This window comes from Schistocerca americana, chromosome 8, assembly GCF_021461395.2.
Source record: "Schistocerca americana isolate TAMUIC-IGC-003095 chromosome 8, iqSchAmer2.1, whole genome shotgun sequence".
Taxonomy (NCBI): Eukaryota; Metazoa; Arthropoda; class Insecta; order Orthoptera; family Acrididae; genus Schistocerca; species Schistocerca americana.
In genome coordinates, this window is record NC_060126.1 from 465,932,953 (window position 1) to 465,953,637 (window position 20,685).

Consider the following 20,685-nt stretch of genomic DNA (forward strand, 5'->3'; position numbering starts at 1 on the left):
CTTTGGTGGCCGTCCTCTCTGTCAGAGAGAATTTTTACTATTATGTAAAAGATATACTGCTTCTCACAGTAAAGGTGACAGTTGCAGACAGACACGATGAAAAGACTGTTACATATAAGCTTTTGACCAAAGCACTCTTCAGAAAAGAAAAATGCGCACACATTCACACATGCAGAATTCAACAGAAACAAGTCAAATGGGTGCAACAATCCGGACAGTTTCGGGAAGGGGGAGGGCTAACAGGCTACGGGAGGCAAAAGAGGAATCTGCACTGCCTGCATACATGCTGCTTAACATCACATGCTCTATTTCAATGGCTGCTTCCCGACCCGGGCCATCTGGATCCTCCCCTCCACCACTAGCTTTTTTTGAACTGCACAGATAGGTGTTATCCTTACAACACATTCTCCACTACTGAAATCATCCCTGCCTCAATCTACGCAGTAACCTACTGTCCCCACACCCTCTACCCAACTGTTTCCACCCCCTCTATCCTTTCACCTCCTCGCAATTCATCTCCCCCTCACCCTCATTGTGCACAGCTCTCTGCCGTCGCATCCACCAGTCTTTTTCCCTACTATGTTCCTCCTCTTTCCCTTCCCAGCCTCCCCCCTCCCTCCCCCTCCTGTTGCTGCTGCTGCTTTGCCTGGTGGCCTTATCCTGCAACATCTAGCCCTTGCACACTGCTGGGTAGTGCCGATTCCTCTTCTCCCACCTGTACTATGCTATCTCTCCCATTTCCTTGCCCACTTCCAGTTGTTCCTGTTCAACAAGTTTCAATTGCATTCTATTCGGAGCTGCCAGAGATAGTGATCACATATGTGACGTGTGCTTCCTTGTGTGAAGTGTGTGCATTTTTCTTTTCTGAAGAAGGTTTTGGCAAAAAGCTTATACGTAACAGTCTTTCCATAGTGCTTCACTTTTTAGTCAGGCAGTCAACTTTTCGAAAGAGATCAGTTGATAATAAATAACAGCTCACTTGAGTGAGTTACTTTGCTTGGTGGTTAAAATGGCAGCTACGTCAGAAATACATTTTGTACACTTTTCAAACTATAGTTCAGTGCAGGAAATGTCCAGTTAGGAATACAGCCACATGGCTCGTGCAAGTACTCTGTTGCAATGAGTAGTGGACTAAACATCCGTAAAGACAGTAAATCAGTTTTTCAACTAGTCTTTCATTAGTATTGTTTGCTAAGGGAGAATGTTTTAGCTAACACTTATTTTGTAAATTTGTTGAGCACAACACTGCATTGAAATCTTACTTCTTGGAGAGCTAATTATTTCTGGCAAAGAATAAAATAGTCATTTGTTTGACTTTAAAATAATCAGAAATTAAATTACTTTTAGAAGACACATAATTTAGTCTCACCCACAGTAAGACATGATAGCAAGAATACCTACAGAATGAGCCTGGTAAAACCCAAATTTCACACATTCTAACTAATAAATGCAGATACATTAATATATGTTATCAAAAAATTATTTTCGGAGTTTGTATTGCAACCAGAGGCGCTATCATACATTCGTAGTATCAAAGAAGCACAACAAAAACAACTTCTGTGACATGGTAAAACAAAGATAACATGATAATGTCTGTTTCAGAAATGAATTGTGTATTTGCAAGACCATTAGTTTACGCTAATGATGGAAATTAGGGCAATGTATTGAGACAATAAATTACAATGCACCAATACAACAAAGTTTATTTACGTGCATACAGGGTAGCTGGTCATTACACAGACCAAATGCATTGTAGAGCAATAAATATATATATTTAAACCAAAATCATCAGTTGCTCCATACCACATCAATCAAGAGGTACATTATGTGATCAAAAGTATCAGGACACCTGGCTGAAAATGACTTACACGTTCGTGGTGCCCTCCACCGATAATGCTGGAATTCTATATGGTGTCGGCCCACCCTTAGCCTTGATGACAGCTTCCACTCTCCAGGCATACATTCAGTCAGGTGCTGGAAAGTTTCTTGGGGAATGGCAGCCCATTCTTCACGAAGTGATGCATTGAGGAGAGGTATCTATGTTGATCGATGAGGCCTGGCACGAAGTTGGCTTTCCAAAACATCCCAAAGGTATTCTATAGGATTCAGGTCAGGACTCTGTGCAGGCCAGTCCATTACAGGGATGTTATTGACATGTAACTACTCTGCCACAGGCTGTGCATTATGAACAAGTGCTCGATTGTGTTGAAAGGTGCAATCTTCATCCCCGAATTACTCCTCAACAGTGGGAAGCAAGAAGGTGCTTAAATCATCAATGCAGGCCTGTGCTGTGATAGTGCCATGCAAAACTACAAGGAGTGCAAGCCCCCTCCATAAAAAACACGACCACAATATAACACTACTGCCTCCGAATTTTACTGTTGGCACAACACATGCTGGAAGACGATGATCACCGGGCATTCACCATACCCACAACCTGCCATCAGATCGCCACATTTTTTACGTTCACCTGCTTTAGGCTTTATTTCTTCACCGATAGTCCTCTGTGTCGATGTACTGCATTGTTATACTGGCTGAAAAATGGGGGTGGAAGATCAACACTGATTACTGTAAATGATGTAGCCGACAGTTGCATTTCATAGTTTTTTACTTTCACTTTTCCCACACCTACCAGGATGTCAAGGGACTATAACATTGCAGGACATGGGCGTGTCTAGCCCCTGCATGCTCACCTCACCCGTAACCTACTGTTCCTCCCTTTTACTGCTTTCGTTCACACAAGAGTTGCAGTCTGACCAGAGTGCTTTGAGATAGTGGTCATGTGTATCTGAGGTGTGCCTGCTTATGTACCTACATATGTTTGTTTTCCTTTCTTTTCTGAGAAGGCTTTGGCCAAAAGCTCAGTGACTAACAATCTTTTCGTTGTGCCTGTCTGCAACTCAATGTGTCATCTTTACAGAAAGTAGCAATCTATCCTCTGTAATTAAGTACATAATTAATGAAATGAAAATGATTAGTATCCGTTATGAGCTGCTTGGTGGGAGATTTGGTCCATTTGCACATAATATCTGTCTTGCATAAAGCCAAAGAGAAATTTATTAATGTATCAACAGCCATGAAACACCAATATGAGAAGACTTATCAGATAAAATGAGAGAATTCAGTATATTTTATTTCAAGAACACTAAATAATTAAATTCCTGAATCTGAAATTTCACCATGATAAATGAAAATATTTAACATCTTGGTTGAAAATAATGCTCTCTGATACTGCCATACTTAAGTAACAATGTCACTGAACAACAACCACACACCACAACTGACTTAATGATTATAAAGTTCTTTTCTACAAGTGAAAATAATTAACTTTCTTAACACAGAATTGTTAGTTGAAACTGCATATTTATCAGAAGAGTACTTCAAAGCAACAAGAGAACAATTATTTTTTTTAAATATTCCTGATATGTAGAGTTTCATCGAGTTTCTTACTAGCCTGATGCCAATGAATTAATCAACACTGCAATAAGCACAAGCCCCAATTTAAAGTGAAACAGCTAGTACAAACAGGATCAGCTTAACTACAAATAGAAAGAGTAAGTTTCCATTTACGTTTCCCTAACAATCTATCACAAAAACCAGAGCAGTTCCACGCCCGTTTGGCTGCCCCATCCTCATTTAAATCCGAGCTCATGCTCACTGCCCTATGCTTCATTGGACGGATGTTAAGCTCTAATCTACCTTCCACTAGCATAAATATATTTGGGGCAAAATTTTAATGGACACAAGCTGAAGAGGAGTTGATTACTCCACTTTAGTAATCATGCTTACTGCAGTACAAGTCACAATCTCTAAGAGTATGGAAATAACTGAAAGCACAGTTACTTTTTTTTTTTTTTTTTTACAGCAAAAATAAGTGATATTTGTGGTTATAAAGGGAGGTAGGGAAAGTTAATATACATTTTAATTGCTGCATGAAAAAGTCTCTCCTTATTCACAATGAACAATATATAATTTGAAAAGCTTGATGTCTAGAGGACTGACATGATTGAGTCTCTAAAGATATTTAAAACATGCAAAATTTTTTTGGTCATTTGTTACACTTCTATTAGGTATGCAACTTTGGCAAATAAATGATTCATTTATGGACAACATGTTTCTTAAGCCATTGTAATTTGCTGAGAATGCCTTTCTACACTTACCTAATCATTCAAGCAATGCCTCACTTATAATGGATACAAAACCACAATCTGCACACTACTGACCTCGCCCTGCCTCGATCAAACTAACGGAAGAGGCCAATGTCTTCGCACAGAATGTAGCTGTGACAGAAACAGCTGGACGCAAGTGTTCTGGATACATTAACACGATTCCACAAAACATGCAGTACTAGATTTGCTTAGTGGAATATTAATAAGAAAAAGAAAAGTTAGGAATAGGTATTAAAATCCATGGAGAAGAAAAAAAAACTTTGAGGTTCGCCGATGACATTGTAATTCTATCAGAGACAGCAAAGGACTTGGAAGAGCAGTTGAATGGAATGGACAGTGTCTTGAAAGGAGGATATAAGATGAACATCAACAAAAGCAAAACAAGGATAATGGAATGTAGTCTAATTAAGTCTGGTGATGCTGAGGGAATTAGATTAGGAAATGAGACACTTAAAGCAGTAAATGAGTTTTGCTATTTGGGGAGCAAAATAACTGATGATGGTCAAAGTAGAGAGGATATAAAATGTAGACTGGCTATGGCAAGGAAAGTGTTTCTGAAGAAGAGAAATTTGTTAACATCGAGTATAGATTTAATTGTCAGGAAGTTTTTTCTGAAAGTATTTGTATGGAGTGTAGCCATGTATGGAAGTGAAACATGGACGATAACTAGTTTGGACAAGAAGAGAATAGACGCTTTCGAAATGTGGTGCTACAGAAGAATGCTGAAGAGTAGATGGGTAGATCACATAACTAATGAGTAGGTGTTGAATAGGATTGGGGAGAAGAGGAGTCTGTGGCACAACTTGACTAGAAGAAGGGATCGATTGGTAGGACATGTTCTGAGGCATCAAGGGATCACCAATTTAGTACTGGAGGGCAGCATGGAGGGTAAAAATCGTAGAGGGAGACCAAGAGATGAATAAACTACGCAGATTCAGAAGGATGTAGGTTGCAGTAGGTACGGGGAGAGGAAGAAGCTTGCACAGGATAAAGTAGCATGGAGAGCTGCATCAAACCAGTCTCAGGACTGAAGACCACAAAAACAACAACACTTTTCTGCACACTTTTGCAATTAATTTAAAACATTATGACACACAAAATAAACAACAGATAGATATATAATGCAAACAACAAAAACAAATCAACTGTTTTGTTAGACATCACAAGTGTCATCTACAACTGACTCTTGCAACGGACACCTGCGGTAACAGAGTGATGTGACAATGGTGAACAGATAGAAGGAATGACCAAGCTCACACACTGGTTGTTACTATGATATCTTTCCTGTAAACAACTAATTGTCAATCACTTAGTTATTTCAGTCTAGGTAAAGGAAAATTAAGCACCTTTGCTGTGCTCTGAACCTAAAACACTGATTTTACGATCAATTTAAAAACTGTTGGGGGGGGGGGGGGGGGGGTCAGAAGCGGTACAATCTTTTTAAAAAGTATGCTACACTTGTTGATATACCTACTTGGACACATTTAAACAATAAAAGAAAGTCTGACAAAAAGCTTTCACAATAGCACTGTACTTACTTTTTCCTTTCCCCATGTTGACTTAGCTGACAGTGCAGAACCAAATCTGAAATAAGACAAAGATAAGTCAGTTTCTTGCTCAATGAAGATACTGCTACCTGCTGATCATTTACACGAGTGATTTATTTGTATCCATATAAACAGATTCTAGATTTAAATTTACTGTTTACTGTTTACAATATAACATTGTCTATTTCCGTCTCCTTGTCCACGTAACAGCTGGGTCCCTCCCAACTTAGCCCATGTCTTTCCAACTGTCCCAACTATACATCATTGTTACCTCAAGAAAGAACATACAATTCCAAAAGCTAGGATTACTATTTTCTAATTAAAGTGTTTCTATTAGCAGTACTAACAAACTATGTCTGCTGATGGAAATTGCTGATCAGCTACTCTGACTTAATTTTAACCATTTTCTAAACTGAAATTTTAACTTTATACAATTGTTTTACATAAATTGTCATTTATGGAAACAGGATTTGCCTTAATGTATCTTTTGCAATAAATGGCCACACTTTTACAACACTTTTTTTTTATATTGGTGACATTGGGAGGTGAGATCAGTAATCAAAGATAGGAGTATATCAATGTTATTAGCCAACATTACAGTGTCATCTTTAAACCAATAGCTGGGCCTTCTCCCATTGATTCTTAAGCTGCTATTTTCACAATTTTTTCTGTCATTTCTGGGACAGCTGAGAACAGCTTGTCTGAAACCATCTCCTATATAGAAATCATTCGTTCATTATCTTACCATTTTCACCAGTACTAGACAAAAGTTTTTAGACACTTAGAATGTAAATCCGAAGAAGGGGTGGTGCGTGTGTGTGTGTGTGTGTGTGTGTGTGTGTGTGTGTGTGTGTGTGTGTGTGTGTGTGTGTGTGCGCACGCGCTTGCAAATGGAATAATATTTGAACCTTTTTCTTTTTACAGATGACACTGTCGTGTTTGCACCCAGTGCAGATCAACTACAACAATAAATGGACGAGCTTTACAGAGTAACCAACTACAAGAGAAATTTAATAATGTGTAACAATAGAAAATTGTGCAAATCAATGGTGAAGTCATACATATAACACAAAGATAGGTTTTTATATTTACTAGACAATGGATAGACAAAAAAAAGAAATGTACTGTCAGCTCATAATGAAAAAGCCATTATCTTAGGAAACAAAAATTTTACGGAAAGTTAAATAAACTTATTTTGAATTAAAAGTTTTAGTTGTATCTCACCTAAGCTTTATACTTTATTTTCACATCTAATTGTAGCATTTTACACTTATAACTGCCAAGGTTATTAATCAATATCTTAAATTAAAGTCTTTCCTTCTCATCCCGTACAGTGTGTCTCCCCTGACCCAGGGTTCTGGGTGACTTTTCTAAACTGTACCCCTTTCCCTAAACGTCTCCAGTCCTTTTCTTTCACCCCTCTTCCTCCCCCTTCAACTCTTCTGCCAGAGAGCCATTGGCTCCGAAAGCTTGTAAAAGGCGCTCTGCTGCTGCCACTTGGTGGGTAGATTTCTTTATCTATCTATTTACATTATATTATAAATCATTGATTATTTTTGTTGCTAACTTAAAGATTAAAAAAGTGTACATAATAAAGCGATTAATGTCTGCTTTGGTGATGAAACCAGCTGCAAATCATTCAACAAACTTCACACATTATGAGTTTTTTTTTTCCATTTAACATGGTTTCCCTCACTAGAGCACAGCACATAGGTTGTTACCTCTCACTGGCTTACTAATATTTGGGATGTGAGGTTTTTACTTAATAATGCAATAAAAGTATTTCGTATTTTTTAAATATTAGGTTTTCATTCTAAGTCAATGAAATGGTAAAAACGGCCTTGTGTATTTCTGGTAAATAAATTAAAGCTTTCAAATCTAAATTTCCAAGGTAACTGAAAAGAACAGTTTTCATTCAAAGTGTGATCAGTTTTGCCTTGTGGCAGTGATATAGACTTAAAGCAAACAAACCACTCAAAATCAGAAGTTGACTCAACAAGAAAGAGCTGTAAATAAGGAAACAAGAGATCAGGGAACAAGGCTGGAAGACCCTTTATGCACTTTAAGCCTGGAAGATGGTACAAATAGGTTGTTTGGGTTGCTAATCTAAGTAGTCTTCTTGGATTGATTAATACCTGTTTTTGTTACCTAACCATGAGTGGCATTAAAAGGAGAAGCATTACACTCAGTAGTAGTGGCGACAGTTCTTAGATACATGGGGGGGGGGGGGGGGGGGGGGGGGGGGCATTGCAGCATGAAGTTGGATGCCCCTCAGTGCAGTATATCATCTAGGATGAGAGACATTCACCCTTCATACCACTTGACAGCAATAGATAATACATATGGAGGGATGCACGTGAAACACTATGATGTGTTAAAATGAGAAGGAATTATATGTGTAGGTTCACGGAATAAAAGGTACTAGCACACATCAGTTCAGAGGCACAGTGCACTGAGTACCTATGGGCATTAAATAACCAGTAAATGGCACCATCTCTGCACCCACTCCCTAAGCGACCGAGATCAGTAAAAGTTTGAAATTTTATTGTAGTATCCGTCCTCTTAAAGACTGTAAATCGTAATCAGCAGCTGCTCCACCACCGACCAGTATTTAAGGAAAGTACTTTAAAGTCCAATTTCAGTTCTCGTCATAGGTCAGTTATGATGGTGTTTAAGTATATGAATCATTCCAGAGTGAGATTTTCACTCTGCAGCGGAGTGTGCGCTGATATGAAACTTCCTCGCAGATTAAAACTGTGTGCCCGACCGAGACTCAAACTCGGGACCTTTGCCTTTCGTGGGCAAGTGCTCTACCAACTGAGCTACCGAAGCACGACTCACGTCCGGTACTCACAGCTTTACTTCTGGCAGAACCTCGTCTCCTACCTTCCAAACTGGCAGAAGTAAAGCTGTGAGTACCGGACGCGAGTCGGGCTTCGGTAGCTCAGTTGGCAGAGCACTTGCCCGCGAAAGGCAAAGGTCCCGAGTTCGAGTCTCGGTCGGGCACACAGTTTTAATCTGCCAGGAAGTTTTATATGAATCATTGGCAAAGGTGTTCTACGTGCACACTAGGAAGGGGAAGGACAGAGGAGGAAGGTGGGGGGGTGGGGGGAGGGTGTGCTGCTGCAAGAGGTTTGAGTGCGAGGTTGGTGCAACTGATACATAAAAGGTGTAAGGTGTAAGATGAAAGCTGCTTTGCAAGAGGCCTGCAGAGAAATACAACACACTTTAGCAATCTCTCTGACCATTCCAAGTTTGTCAGTATGTGTGGCATCTGGCATTCCGTCTCTCAGACACGATGTCATGTGTGCCCAAATGTCAGTGCCTGGCATTCTCAATTTGTAATGTTTCCATTTCAGTTGCGTCCCTGACGGCGTACAAAGAAAAGTTAGAGATTCCTGCTCTAAGGAGGTCACGTAATAGCTCATGAATATTGGAGACCAGCACATTTCCTGGGTAGCATTCATCTGCCATCTGATCCAGGAGTCACTACATACACGAAAATTCAGGTTTGTTTGAGCTCCGATGTGTCTGAGAGCTTGAAATGCGACTTTCTGTTGCATAGTAAATTTACTGTAAAAATTCAGTAGGCAGCACTGCTCAAACTCCTGCACAGACAGGTGTACACAACAGTCACGGACTTGAGAGCCATCTGTGTATGTGATTTCATAAGGTGGATGGACAATCATGATATACAGAGAGATATCAGCCAACATAAGTGATTGAAACTGTAGTGCCTCTGGCACAAGTGCATGTCAATCCACATTACTGTCCTTGGACATACCAAGGGGGATTCTGAGCTAGAGTTCTCCACAAAGTTCCTGTCAACCTGTCGCAGATAGTTCATAAGCAGCTAGATCGCCTCATTCTGAAACAGAATGAAATAAAACAAAGAGCTGTTCCGATTGCTGGTTGACAATGATGACATTTGATCAAGAGGAGCTGATAGCATACTGTCAAAGGTGAGATGCCTCTTCCCACAAGAAGACTATCAACCAAGTTTGTACAGAAGGCTCCAGTCGCTTCTTTTATTTTGTACATGGTTTAATAAACCAAATAAAGGTGGTGTTGCTGAACCATGTGTAACACATCCATAACTTAAGGAAGATAAAATAGTGTTTTAGAAAACAGTTCGAACCGTTCCCCAAGAGGAAGTGCTGAGGAAATGGCATTTAATTTCCTCATACAATTATCCTTGAGTTAATATACATGTAGCAACTATGCTAAAAATTGAATTTGTCAACTACTATTATAGTATCAGGTCTTACAAGTAAAGCTCCAAGTGGACTTTACAGACCTAAGTCTGCAACACTGCACGAGATTTTGTTGGCGAGAAACAGTACCCATGCTCCTGAAGCCAATCATGTCCATCTCATATACCATTCTGAGGTACCTGTTCCACAGTAAGGTGAGATGGAGATGTGTAATGTATAGCCGGCCGATGTGGCCGAGCAGTTCTAGGCGCTTCAGTCTGAAGCCGAGTGACCGCTATGGTCGCAGGTTCGAATCCTCCCTCGGGCATGGATGTGTGTGCTGTCCTTAGGTTAGTTAGGTTTAAGTAGTTCTAAGTTCTAGGGGACTGATGACCTCAGATGTTAAGTCCCATTGTACTCAGAGCCATTTGAACCAACCATTTGTAATGTATACAATAGTCCTATAGTCCTCTACATATAATGACAATTAGGCTGGGGGGGGGGGGGGGGGGGGGGGGAAGCAAAGTTTTTACAATACTGTTGACTGCAACAGCAAAGTGGGCAGGATTTAGAATCCCTCCACATGGAACTCCTTTCACCTGAACACAATGGGTGCTAAGATTGTGCCAACTGATAACTGAAACAGTCAGTGATAAAAAGTTCTGCACAAAAATGAGTACACAACACCAAAAACAACACTTACACAACATAGACAAAATATGATGGCACCATGTAATATCATATGCTTTCTGTAAATATAAGAACGTGGCAATCAGGTACCATTTTATTCCTATTCATGTAACTAAAGTTTTTTCCTTTCTTTTTAGTGTCTTTTTAAGTAAAAAATCACTGGAATAGATGGCATTGTCCAGGAGAAAAGATTTTAAATTAGATTTAACATTTGCTTCACTACATGTCAGTCATTTATTTTATTGGGCAAATTTCCAAAACTTTTTGTTACTGAATATTGATTCCTCTCTGAGCCACTGGCAGCTTTAACAATGGGTAAAAAAGGTAATTTTTCACTCTTGTGTCGTAGTCTTGTACACCAGTGTTATTCTCAAAGCGTGATGGATTATTTATGACAAATTTCATTAGCAAAAATATGTATTGTGACTGTACAGTTAAAATGCCTAGCACCTGGAAGAGAACTACATGATGTCCATGAGTGACCACCACATATTATTCTTACTGCTCCTTTTGTGCAATCAATAATTTCTTTTTAAGTGATGAGTTACCCCAGAAAATTATTCCAAACGACATTTAGGCCTACTGAGTGTAAATATGCAAAACATGCCAGGAGACATACTTTTGTTTCAAAGATTAGCATTTATACCCAAGAGAAAAAGTAGCTGAACTTAATTGTTTGAGAAGCTCAGTAATATGCTTCTACCAGTCCAAATTTTCATCAATATGTGCACCCAAAAATTAGGAGCATTCTACCCTACTTACTGACTCCTCCTCATGAGCTACATCAACTGAAGCTGCTCTGGAATTAACAAGTAGCCATTTGGATTCTAAAACCCAACAGTCACCTATCAACCATTCTTTCTGATAATTTACATAACATAGGCGTCAGACACTTGGATCTAATTATCTAGGTTGTGTGCATCTTTTCTGGTTTCATGCTATATACTACAATGCTCTCCCACCACATGGTGGGAAAAGCTCCCTCTCATCGTATTTATCATATTTCATTAAAAATTTCCAAGAAACTCTTGACTGCTACTGCTCAGCTGTTGAAGCACCTGGTTGCTTCTTTTAATGAAATCTGGGGACATATATGAACATGAAGTTGAAGCACTACAAAGTTCCCATTAGCTGAGAAGACCACTTCAAGTTCCTAGGTCATGGGAGTGGAAGGAGAAAGTGTTGTTTTCTGCCAGCTCGTGGTAATTGGAGAGGTAGGATGATAACTCCAGGACACAGATTGTTCTGCGAAGTGTGCAGCAAAAGTTAACCAATGTCCAGGGAGTCAGTGATGAAGTCTCCACTAAGAGAAATTATAATATAATTGGATGGATAAAAAGTCTAACCACCAAGTTGCAGCAAGAGGAAATCTGTGGTTCCTCCTCCTCGTAGAAAGATTGAAGCGGTAGGAAGAGGGCTGAAGAAAAAGTCCTTGTGTGGTTTAGGAAAAGATGACAATTATGGAAATTTCCCATCATCCTTCCCCTCCAAACCTCATGTCAGGAGGAGGCGCCACTGTCTGACTGCTCAGCTAGAACTGCCAGATCTGTTTTTGGTTTAGGGTATTTTCTTTCCTTTCTCTTTCTGTCTCTGAAGGGGTGGGGGTTTGAGTTAGTGTGAATTTTGCTGCCTTTAAGCTTTGGACTGAATGAAGAACAAGTTACTCTGCAATCTGTGGCTCTTGCACCCATTGGTTTGTGTGGCACATTTCTGCTTTGTGTAGGTAAGGGGGGGGGGGGGGGGGGGGGGCACCTTGCATGGTGTCCTCCGCTCTGTCAGTGCTGGAGAGAGTGTAGATGTTCCTGGATGCATCAGCATGAAGGCCAAACATTATGATGAGGTGAAGGTGGTCGCACTTCTTTCCAACTTTGAAATAAGATTACCAGTCTAGAATTTACATTCTCACAGTTACTTCCTTTTTTGAGCACAGAGCAGGCTGCTGGTCTTGGAGGACACTGTCCTGGACAATAAATACACAGGTTCGACGGTGTTCCAGAGTACATGTGACTAAAGAGTAGGCACTGGAAATACCTCCTACGTTGGTGGATGTAAGGTTTAACATCGTATCTGTAACCCAAGTTGTGTCTTCCCTCGAAATCCAAGGTCAAAGGAGCCTATATATGAGGGCAGTTCAATAAGTAATGCAACACATTTTTTTTCTCGGCCAATTTTGGTTGAAAAAACCGGAAATTTCTTGTGGAATATTTTCAAACATTCCCGCTTCGTCTCGTATAGTTTCATTGACTTCCGACAGGTGGCAGCGCTGTACGGAGCTGTTAAAATGGCGTCTGTAACGGATGTACGTTGCAAACAACGGGCAGTGATCGAGTTTCTTTTGGCGGAAAACCAGGGCATCTCAGATATTCATAGGCGCTTGCAGAATGTCTACGGTGATCTGGCAGTGGACAAAAGCACGGTGAGTCGTTGGGCAAAGCGTGTGTCATCATCGCCGCAAGGTCAAGCAAGACTGTCTGATCTCCCGCGTGCGGGCAGGCCGTGCACAGCTGTGACTCCTGCAATGGCGGAGCGTGCGAACACACTCGTTCGAGATGATCGACGGATCACCATCAAACAACTCAGTGCTCAACTTGACATCTCTGTTGGTAGTGCTGTCACAATTGTTCACCAGTTGGGATATTCAAAGGTTTGTTCCCGCTGGGTCCCTCGTTGTCTAACCGAACACCATAAAGAGCAAAGGAGAACCATCTGTACGGAATTGCTTGCTCGTCATGTGGCTGAGGGTGACAATTTCTTGTCAAAGATTGTTACAGGCGATGAAACATGGGTTCATCACTTCGAACCTGAAACAAAACGGCAATCAATGGAGTGGCGCCACACCCACTCCCCTACCAAGAAAAAGTTTAAAGCCATACCCTCAGCCGGTAAAGTCATGGTTACAGTCTTCTGGGACACTGAAGGGGTTATTCTGTTCGATGTCCTTTCCCATGGTCAAACGATCAACTCTGAAGTGTATTGTGCTACTCTTCAGAAATTGAAGAAGTGACTTTAGCGTGTACGTAGGCACAAAAATCTGAACGAACTTCTCCTTCTTCATGACAACACAAGACCTCACACAAGTCTTCGCACCCGAGAGGAGCTCACAAAACTTCAGTGGACTGTTCTTCCTCATGCACCCTACAGCCCCGATCTCGCACCGTCGGATTTCCACATGTTTGGCCCAATGAAGGACGCAATCCGTGGGAGGCACTACGCGGATGATGAAGAAGTTATTGATGCAGTACGACGTTGGCTCCGACATCGACCAGTGGAATGGTACCGTGCAGGCATACAGGCCCTCATTTCAAGGTGGCGTAAGGCCGTAGCATTGAATGGAGATTACGTTGAAAAATAGTGTTGTGTAGCTAAAAGATTGGGGAATAACCTGGTGTATTTCAATGCTGAATAAAACAACCCCTGTTTCAGAAAAAAAATGTGTTGCATTACTTATTGAACTGCCCTCGTATATTCTGTTATTCTTTGAGTCTTTTTGAAGTAAGGGCACAAAGTACCTTGAAAACTATGAAAATTCTTTTTGTTGGTCAATAGGATTGTTTGAAGTGTGTTTCGTGCAAAATTAACGTACTTTCGACCTAGTCCTTACTTTAAGGTCCTAAAAGTCAGTTTAAATGGCAGCTTTCAAAATCAGACATTCCCATTTATTGCTCCTTGACTTATCTTCTTACAATTCATAAGTCTATAGACATTTTTTTCGGCCAATTTGAGCTTTCAGCTATTAGCTACACTATTTGTTGTGCTGCTCTGTTTCTACAGTAATAAAATAACATGATTGTTGTTTGTTTGTGAGCAAAGTTGACAAGTGTTGTTCTTTTCTGAGCAAAGTTGACAAGAAAAGGTCTGGAGGACCTCGAAGAAAGGAAACAGTGAATATAACGAAGAGACTATTACATTTGTGCATTCCATACATTCTCCTGGAAAGAGGTTAGCAGCAGGGAAAGCTTTATATGCCTTTCGGAATTTACCAATCTCTCCTATAATTTCAGGAATACAATTCTTTACTGTGTCCTGCTCACAAAATGGTGAGCAGAGTAATCTATGACAAATGTATTGAAAGAAATTGTGAATTTAAATGACTAGTGTGCAGCAGAAATGTATTAAAGACTCTGCAAGTACTACAAAACTTTAAACTCAATTTCCTGTAACCTCTGTTTTTTTCAAGCCTAATGTATGTTTTCTCTGATACCATTTTCTCGGTACAAAGAAATTCTGTCAGTCAATTGTCTAGGTACATGTGCATGGATTGACTTTTTTTTAGCTTTCTAATTATAAAGAAACCTTTGACCCTTTTAAGAATTTCCCCACAAAACAGGTCATTATTAAAACACTGTCCACGAAAAGGTTCAGTGAAAACAGTCAATTTAACATGGCACAGGTACTAGGTAATTCTACCCATAAGTGGATGACAAACATCTGGTCTTGCTGGGTTGGATTACAATTCACTCTTGGCCAGAAGCATAAGGTCTCAGTGGAATTAATACATAGGGTCATATTAAGATTTTTATATGTAGTTGACAGTAATAGCAACGTCACCCAGTATGTAACATTCAATGAATGCTTGTAATCGCACAGTAGTAGTAGTTCTGATAAATAAGGACCCATTTCACTTTTTTCAGTGCAACTACTCTGTTGAACTTACCCTCAATATTTTCAACAAAGTATAATTGTTTTGCTGTTACACAGCAATATCCAGCAATTTGAGAGGATACTGGATGCTGTCTTTCACTGAAACTGAGCCAGTGGGACTCACTTCACCTGTTTTGCGGAAACTCGTAGGTTGGTTAAACGGGGGTGGGGGGAAGGGGTGGGGGCGGGGGGAGGGGAGGGGAGGAATGGACCAAACTGCGAGGTCATCGGCCCTTGTTCCCGGTAAAATAATTACACAACAGAACGAAGAAAAAAGGAGACATACTGCGCAACCAACAGGAGAAAGGAAGAAATAGAATAATGACAGAAGGACAACCAATACTACTATGGACAAAACAGGAAAAGAAAACCTCAGAGATAAGCAAGAAACAGGTAGAAGGGGGTAAAACCAAGAGAGCAGATGACCATGGCCGGCTGACCACGAGAATAAAAAGAAAAATCCAGCCACTCTGCGACATATTAAAACATCCACACCTAAGAGCATTAGAGTGCAGAACACAAAGGGACAAACGACATGCGCTAAAACTTCTACAGAATGATAAAACTCACCGTCACGTATAAAACGTAAAACTAAATTAGTTGCCGAGACGTTGTCAGCTAAAATTAATGGCAACGAGTCCGGTAACTGAAGAGTCCGTCACAGGGCAGCCTAAGAAGGACAACTCACCAAGACATGAGCCACTGTCAGCTGGGTGCCGCACCAACACTGAGGTGCATCATCACGTCACAGAAGGTAGCTGTGTGTCACCCAAGTGTGGCCAATGCAGAGCCAGCAGAAAACCAGAGTCCTTGCGATAGGCCCCCATGGAGGACTGCCACACATTCGTAGTCTCCTTAATGGCAACAGTTTGTTGTGCGTGCTGAGGTTATGCCATTTCGTCTCCCAAAGCTGCAAAACCTTGCCGCATAGTACTGAACGCAGGTCAGTTGCAGAGAAGCTGATCTCCATAAGCGTTTTCCACGTAGCCTGTCTGGTCGGCAACTTAGTTGCCTGGGATTCCGACGTGACCTTGGGTCCAGACAAACACCACTGAACGACTGGACCGTTCCAGGACAAAGATGAACTCCTGGATGGACACTACTGAAGGATGATGAGGGTAGCACTGGTCGATAGCTTGTAGGCTGCTCAAGGAGTCAGTAAACAGAACAAGGCATGAATGGATGTGCTCAAGAGCACAAGACATAGCCACCAGCTCGGCCATGACAACACTGCAGCCATCGGGCAAGGAATGGTGTTCAATATGTCCTCCACAGACATACGCGAAACCGACGTGAGCATCAGCCATCGAGCCGTTGGATTAAACCACTTCGTGGTCCCGGTACATGTCAAGAATCAAGAGGAAGTGGCAGTGGAGAGCCACAGGGTTAACTGAGTCCTTAGGGCCATGTGAAAGATCCAGGTGAAGTCGTGGCCTAGGTGTACACCATGGAGGTGTATGTGAATGGACCTCAAGTATAGGTGGAAAAGGTAAGGACTCCAGTTCAGAAAGAATGGATCGGACACAAACTGTAACTGGAAGCCCTGACCTGGGCCGCTGATGCGGGAGATGAACCGCTGTGGTTGGGAAAAGGAGACGGTGATTCGGATGCCCAGGAGAACTACGAACGTGTGCCATGTAACTGGCCAACAGTTGTGCATGCCTAACCTGCAATGGAGGGACTCCAGGCTCCACAAGAACGCCAGTCACCCGACTCATCCTAAAAGCTCCTGTCGCTAGATGAACGCCTCAATGGTGCATTGGGTCGAGTAAACCCAATGCTGAGAGTGCTGCCAAACCATAAACCAGACTCCCGTAGTCAAGGTGGGATTGAACAAGGGCTCTGTAGAGCTGCAGCAGTTTAGAGCAAGCTGCACCCCAGTTGGTGTTGCTCAGGCAGCGGAAGGCATTGAGGTGCTGCCAGCACTTCCACTTAAGCTGACAAAGGTGAGGAAGCCAAGTCAATCAGGCAACGAAAACCATCCCTAAGAATCGATATGTCTCCGATACAGTGAGTGGATCTTCATTAAGGTATAGTTCTGGTACTGGATGAACGGTACAATGCTGACAGAAGTGCTAAATACACGACTTTGCGGCCGAAAACTGGAAATCGTGGGTTCGAGCCCACGATTGTGCCTTGTGAATGGCTTCCTGCAGGTGCCACTCAGCAATACCAGTATCAGTGGAGCAGTACGAAATGCAGATGTCGTCTGCATGCAGAGAAGGAGAGACAGATGGCCCTACAGCTGCTGCTAGACCATTAATGGCCACTAAAAATATAGACACACTCAATACAGAGCCCTGCAGGACGCCATTCTCATGGGGGGGAACTACGGGAGGCACCAACTTAGACACGGAAAGTACAGAGCAACAGTCAGTTTTGGATAAAAATCAGGAGCGGGTCTCTGAGGCCCCACTCGTACAATGTGGCACGGATACGGCACCAGGTGGTGTCGTACACTATTCGCAAGTCAAAAAAGACGGCAACCAGGTGTCGGCATTTGGAAAAGGCTGTTCGGATGGCAGACTCTAGGGACAGAATCAGTGGTAGAGCGACCCTTGTGGAAGCTGACCCGACACGGATCCAGTAGGGCCACGTGACGCCAGGACCAGACCCAACCCAACCGCCGACACACCATACATTAAAGCAGCTTGCAAAGAACGTCGGTGAGGCCGATAGCTATCCACATCAAGCAGGTTTTTACCGGGTTACCAATTAACTCGATACACTCTTCACAACTGCAGTGTGCTCGAAAATATCACTCACTGTCACAATGAGCACCGGAATGATGGTTCTTTCCCACCATTGTGATGGAAAGACGCCATCACACTAAATCCGGTTGAAGATGACAGAGTTGATGTCGCTTGTGGTCAGATGAGAGATGTTTAACCATCTGACTGTGGATCCGATCTGGCCCAGGAGCTGTGTCGGGGCAATGTGCAAGGGCACTGAGGAGCTCCCACTCTGTAAATCGTGCTTTGTAGGATTCACTGTGAAGTGTAGTAAATGAGAGGACTTTCACTTCCAGCTGCCATCTGAGAGTGAGAAAGGCTGGGGGTAATTCTCTGATGCAGAGGCTCAAGCAAAGTGCTCGGCAAAGTGCTCGGCAAAGTGCTCGGCAAAGTGCTCGGCAAAGTGCTCGGCAAAGTGCTCGGCAAAGTGCTCGGCAAAGTGCTCGGCAAAGTGCTCGGCAAAGTGCTCGGCAAAGTGCTCGGCAAAGTGCTCGGCAAAGTGCTCGGCAAAGTGCTCGGCAAAGTGCTCGGCAAAGTGCTCGGCAAAGTGCTCGGCAAAGTGCTCGGCAAAGTGCTCGGCAAAGTGCTCGGCAAAGTGCTCGGCAAAGTGCTCGGCAAAGTGCTCGGCAAAGTGCTCGGCAAAGTGCTCGGCAAAGTGCAAAGTGCTCGGCAAAGTGCTCGGCAATCGCATTTGCATCAGTAGATAACACGCCATTTATGTTAACACTGGGAAAGCCTGTTGGGGTTGGTACCCAAAAACATGTTTGATCTTTGCCCAGACTTGGAAAGGTGACGTATGGCACCCAATTGTCGAGACGTATCTCAACCGACACTCCTGCTTCAGTCGTTTCATAAGTTGGCGAACGCACATATAGAGGCATTTAAAGGCTATTAGGTGCTCCAGGGAAGGGTGTCACTTTTGCCGCTGTAGAGCTCACCAACGCTCCTCAATTGCTTCAGCAACTTCCGGCAACCGCCAAGAGACTGCCTTGTGCCAGAGGCACCCTAAAGAGCAGGGGATTGTGTTTTCTGCCACAGAAACAATTGTTGTAGTCACCTGCTCAACCATCATCTCCCCCACTGTGTGGGGCAGATTCAACGGTGACAGCAGAGATGAAAGTTTCCCAGTCCACCTTGTTTAAAGCCCATCTGGGCAGGCGTCCTTGGGCCTGACACTGGGGCAGTGACAGGAAGATGGGGAAGGGGTTACTACCACACAGGTCGTCATGTGCTCTCCAGTGGATAGATGGGAGAAGTCTGGGGCTGCAAGCTGATAAATCAATGGCCAAGTACCTACCGTGAGCCACACTGAAATGTGTAGAGTACCAGTATTTAGGATGCTCAGGTCGAACTGAGACAGAGGTTCGACATCTCTGCCTTGGCCAGTAAGCACAGTGCCACTCCACAAGGGATTATGGGCATTAAAATCTCCCAAAAGTAGGAAAGGTTTATGGAGTTGATCAATCATTGCAGTTAATACATTCAGAAATACTGCACCATCTGGAGGAAGATATACATTGCAGACAGTTATTTCCTGTGTCATCCTTATTCTGACAGCCACAGCTCCAAGAGGGGTTTGAAGGGGCACAGTTTCACTACAGACTGAGTTTAGGATATAAATGCAAACTCCACCTGACACACTATTATAGTCGCTACGGTTCCTGTATTATCTCTTATAGCTGGGAAGGACAGGGGGTCCACATTGCTGGGAACCAGGTTTCCTGGAGGGCAATGCAGAAAGCAGGTGTAAAGATTAAGTTGCCGTAGCTCAGTCAGGTGGTGGAAAAACTGCCACAATTCCAGTGGAGGATGTTGTCATCATGAGACTGGTAAGGCATGTAAAGCAATTCACTCCTCAGGGTCACCTGCTGCCACTGACTTTTTGCCCTAGCAGTCTATATCCATTGTCTGAGGGTCCAGCGAGATCTAGGTCCTCAGCATATGCCAGAATCTCCACCTCATCTGCAGAAGCAGAGCTTGTAGGTAGAGGTGGTGTGGGTGTCACCGCAATTTCCATGGCCTTAAGGGTTTTCTTTTTTTATTTCTCTCGCTGCTCCTTAGGTTTCCCTGGCTGGGAGGACTTCACTGGCTCAGTCTCCGGGACTGGGGATGAGTGTGAAGCCCTACGACCAGCTGCTTTTGGGCTCTTCAGCCACTGGCGGGTGTCATCTTTTGCACTAGCAGAAAACTGGGAAGGGAGTGACCCAAGGGACCCCTTCCTAGCGAGAGGAGCTGAAGAAGACTTACGTTTCTCTGGCTCAGAAGTGGAGACTGATATCCCCGATGGTTGGGGTGGGGGTGTTGCTCCTGAAGTTGGTGGTGCAGTGCGGGAACAACAGAGAGGGAAGTGCCCCCCACCATTAAGGGGGCAAGTGTAGTCTTGTGGTTCTGAGAGGCGACTGGAATGTGAGGAACTGATAGGGCGACAACTGTCACGTAGCGGCGGCATAAGAGGTGGTCATAGCCACAGGATGTAGGCACTCAAATTTCCTCTTAGTCTCAGTGTCCGTCAATCGATCCAGCATCTTATATGATTTTCCTCTTTTTCTGTAAAATCCTGCACTCTGGCAAGCAAGGTGAATGATGCTCTCCACAGTTGACACACAACACGTGATGCTGGAAGTACAGTGAGAAGACATCTGGCCAAACTTCCAGCACTTAAAAGCACCGCATTGGGGGAGAGATATACGGCTTAACAGCACAGTGGTAGACC

General features: G+C 42.8%; 1 protein-coding gene across 1 annotated transcript in view; it reads right to left on the bottom strand.

Moving 5' to 3' along the window:
* Nucleotides 1-20,685, bottom strand: part of LOC124546027 (protein argonaute-2) — a 280,008-nt gene that overhangs the window by 234,956 nt on the left and 24,367 nt on the right. The window contains exon 2 of the mRNA XM_047125002.1: nt 5,708-5,753. Within this exon, the coding sequence (XP_046980958.1) occupies nt 5,708-5,723 (16 nt within the window). The 5' untranslated portion in view covers nt 5,724-5,753. The remainder of the gene's footprint in view (nt 1-5,707; nt 5,754-20,685) is intronic.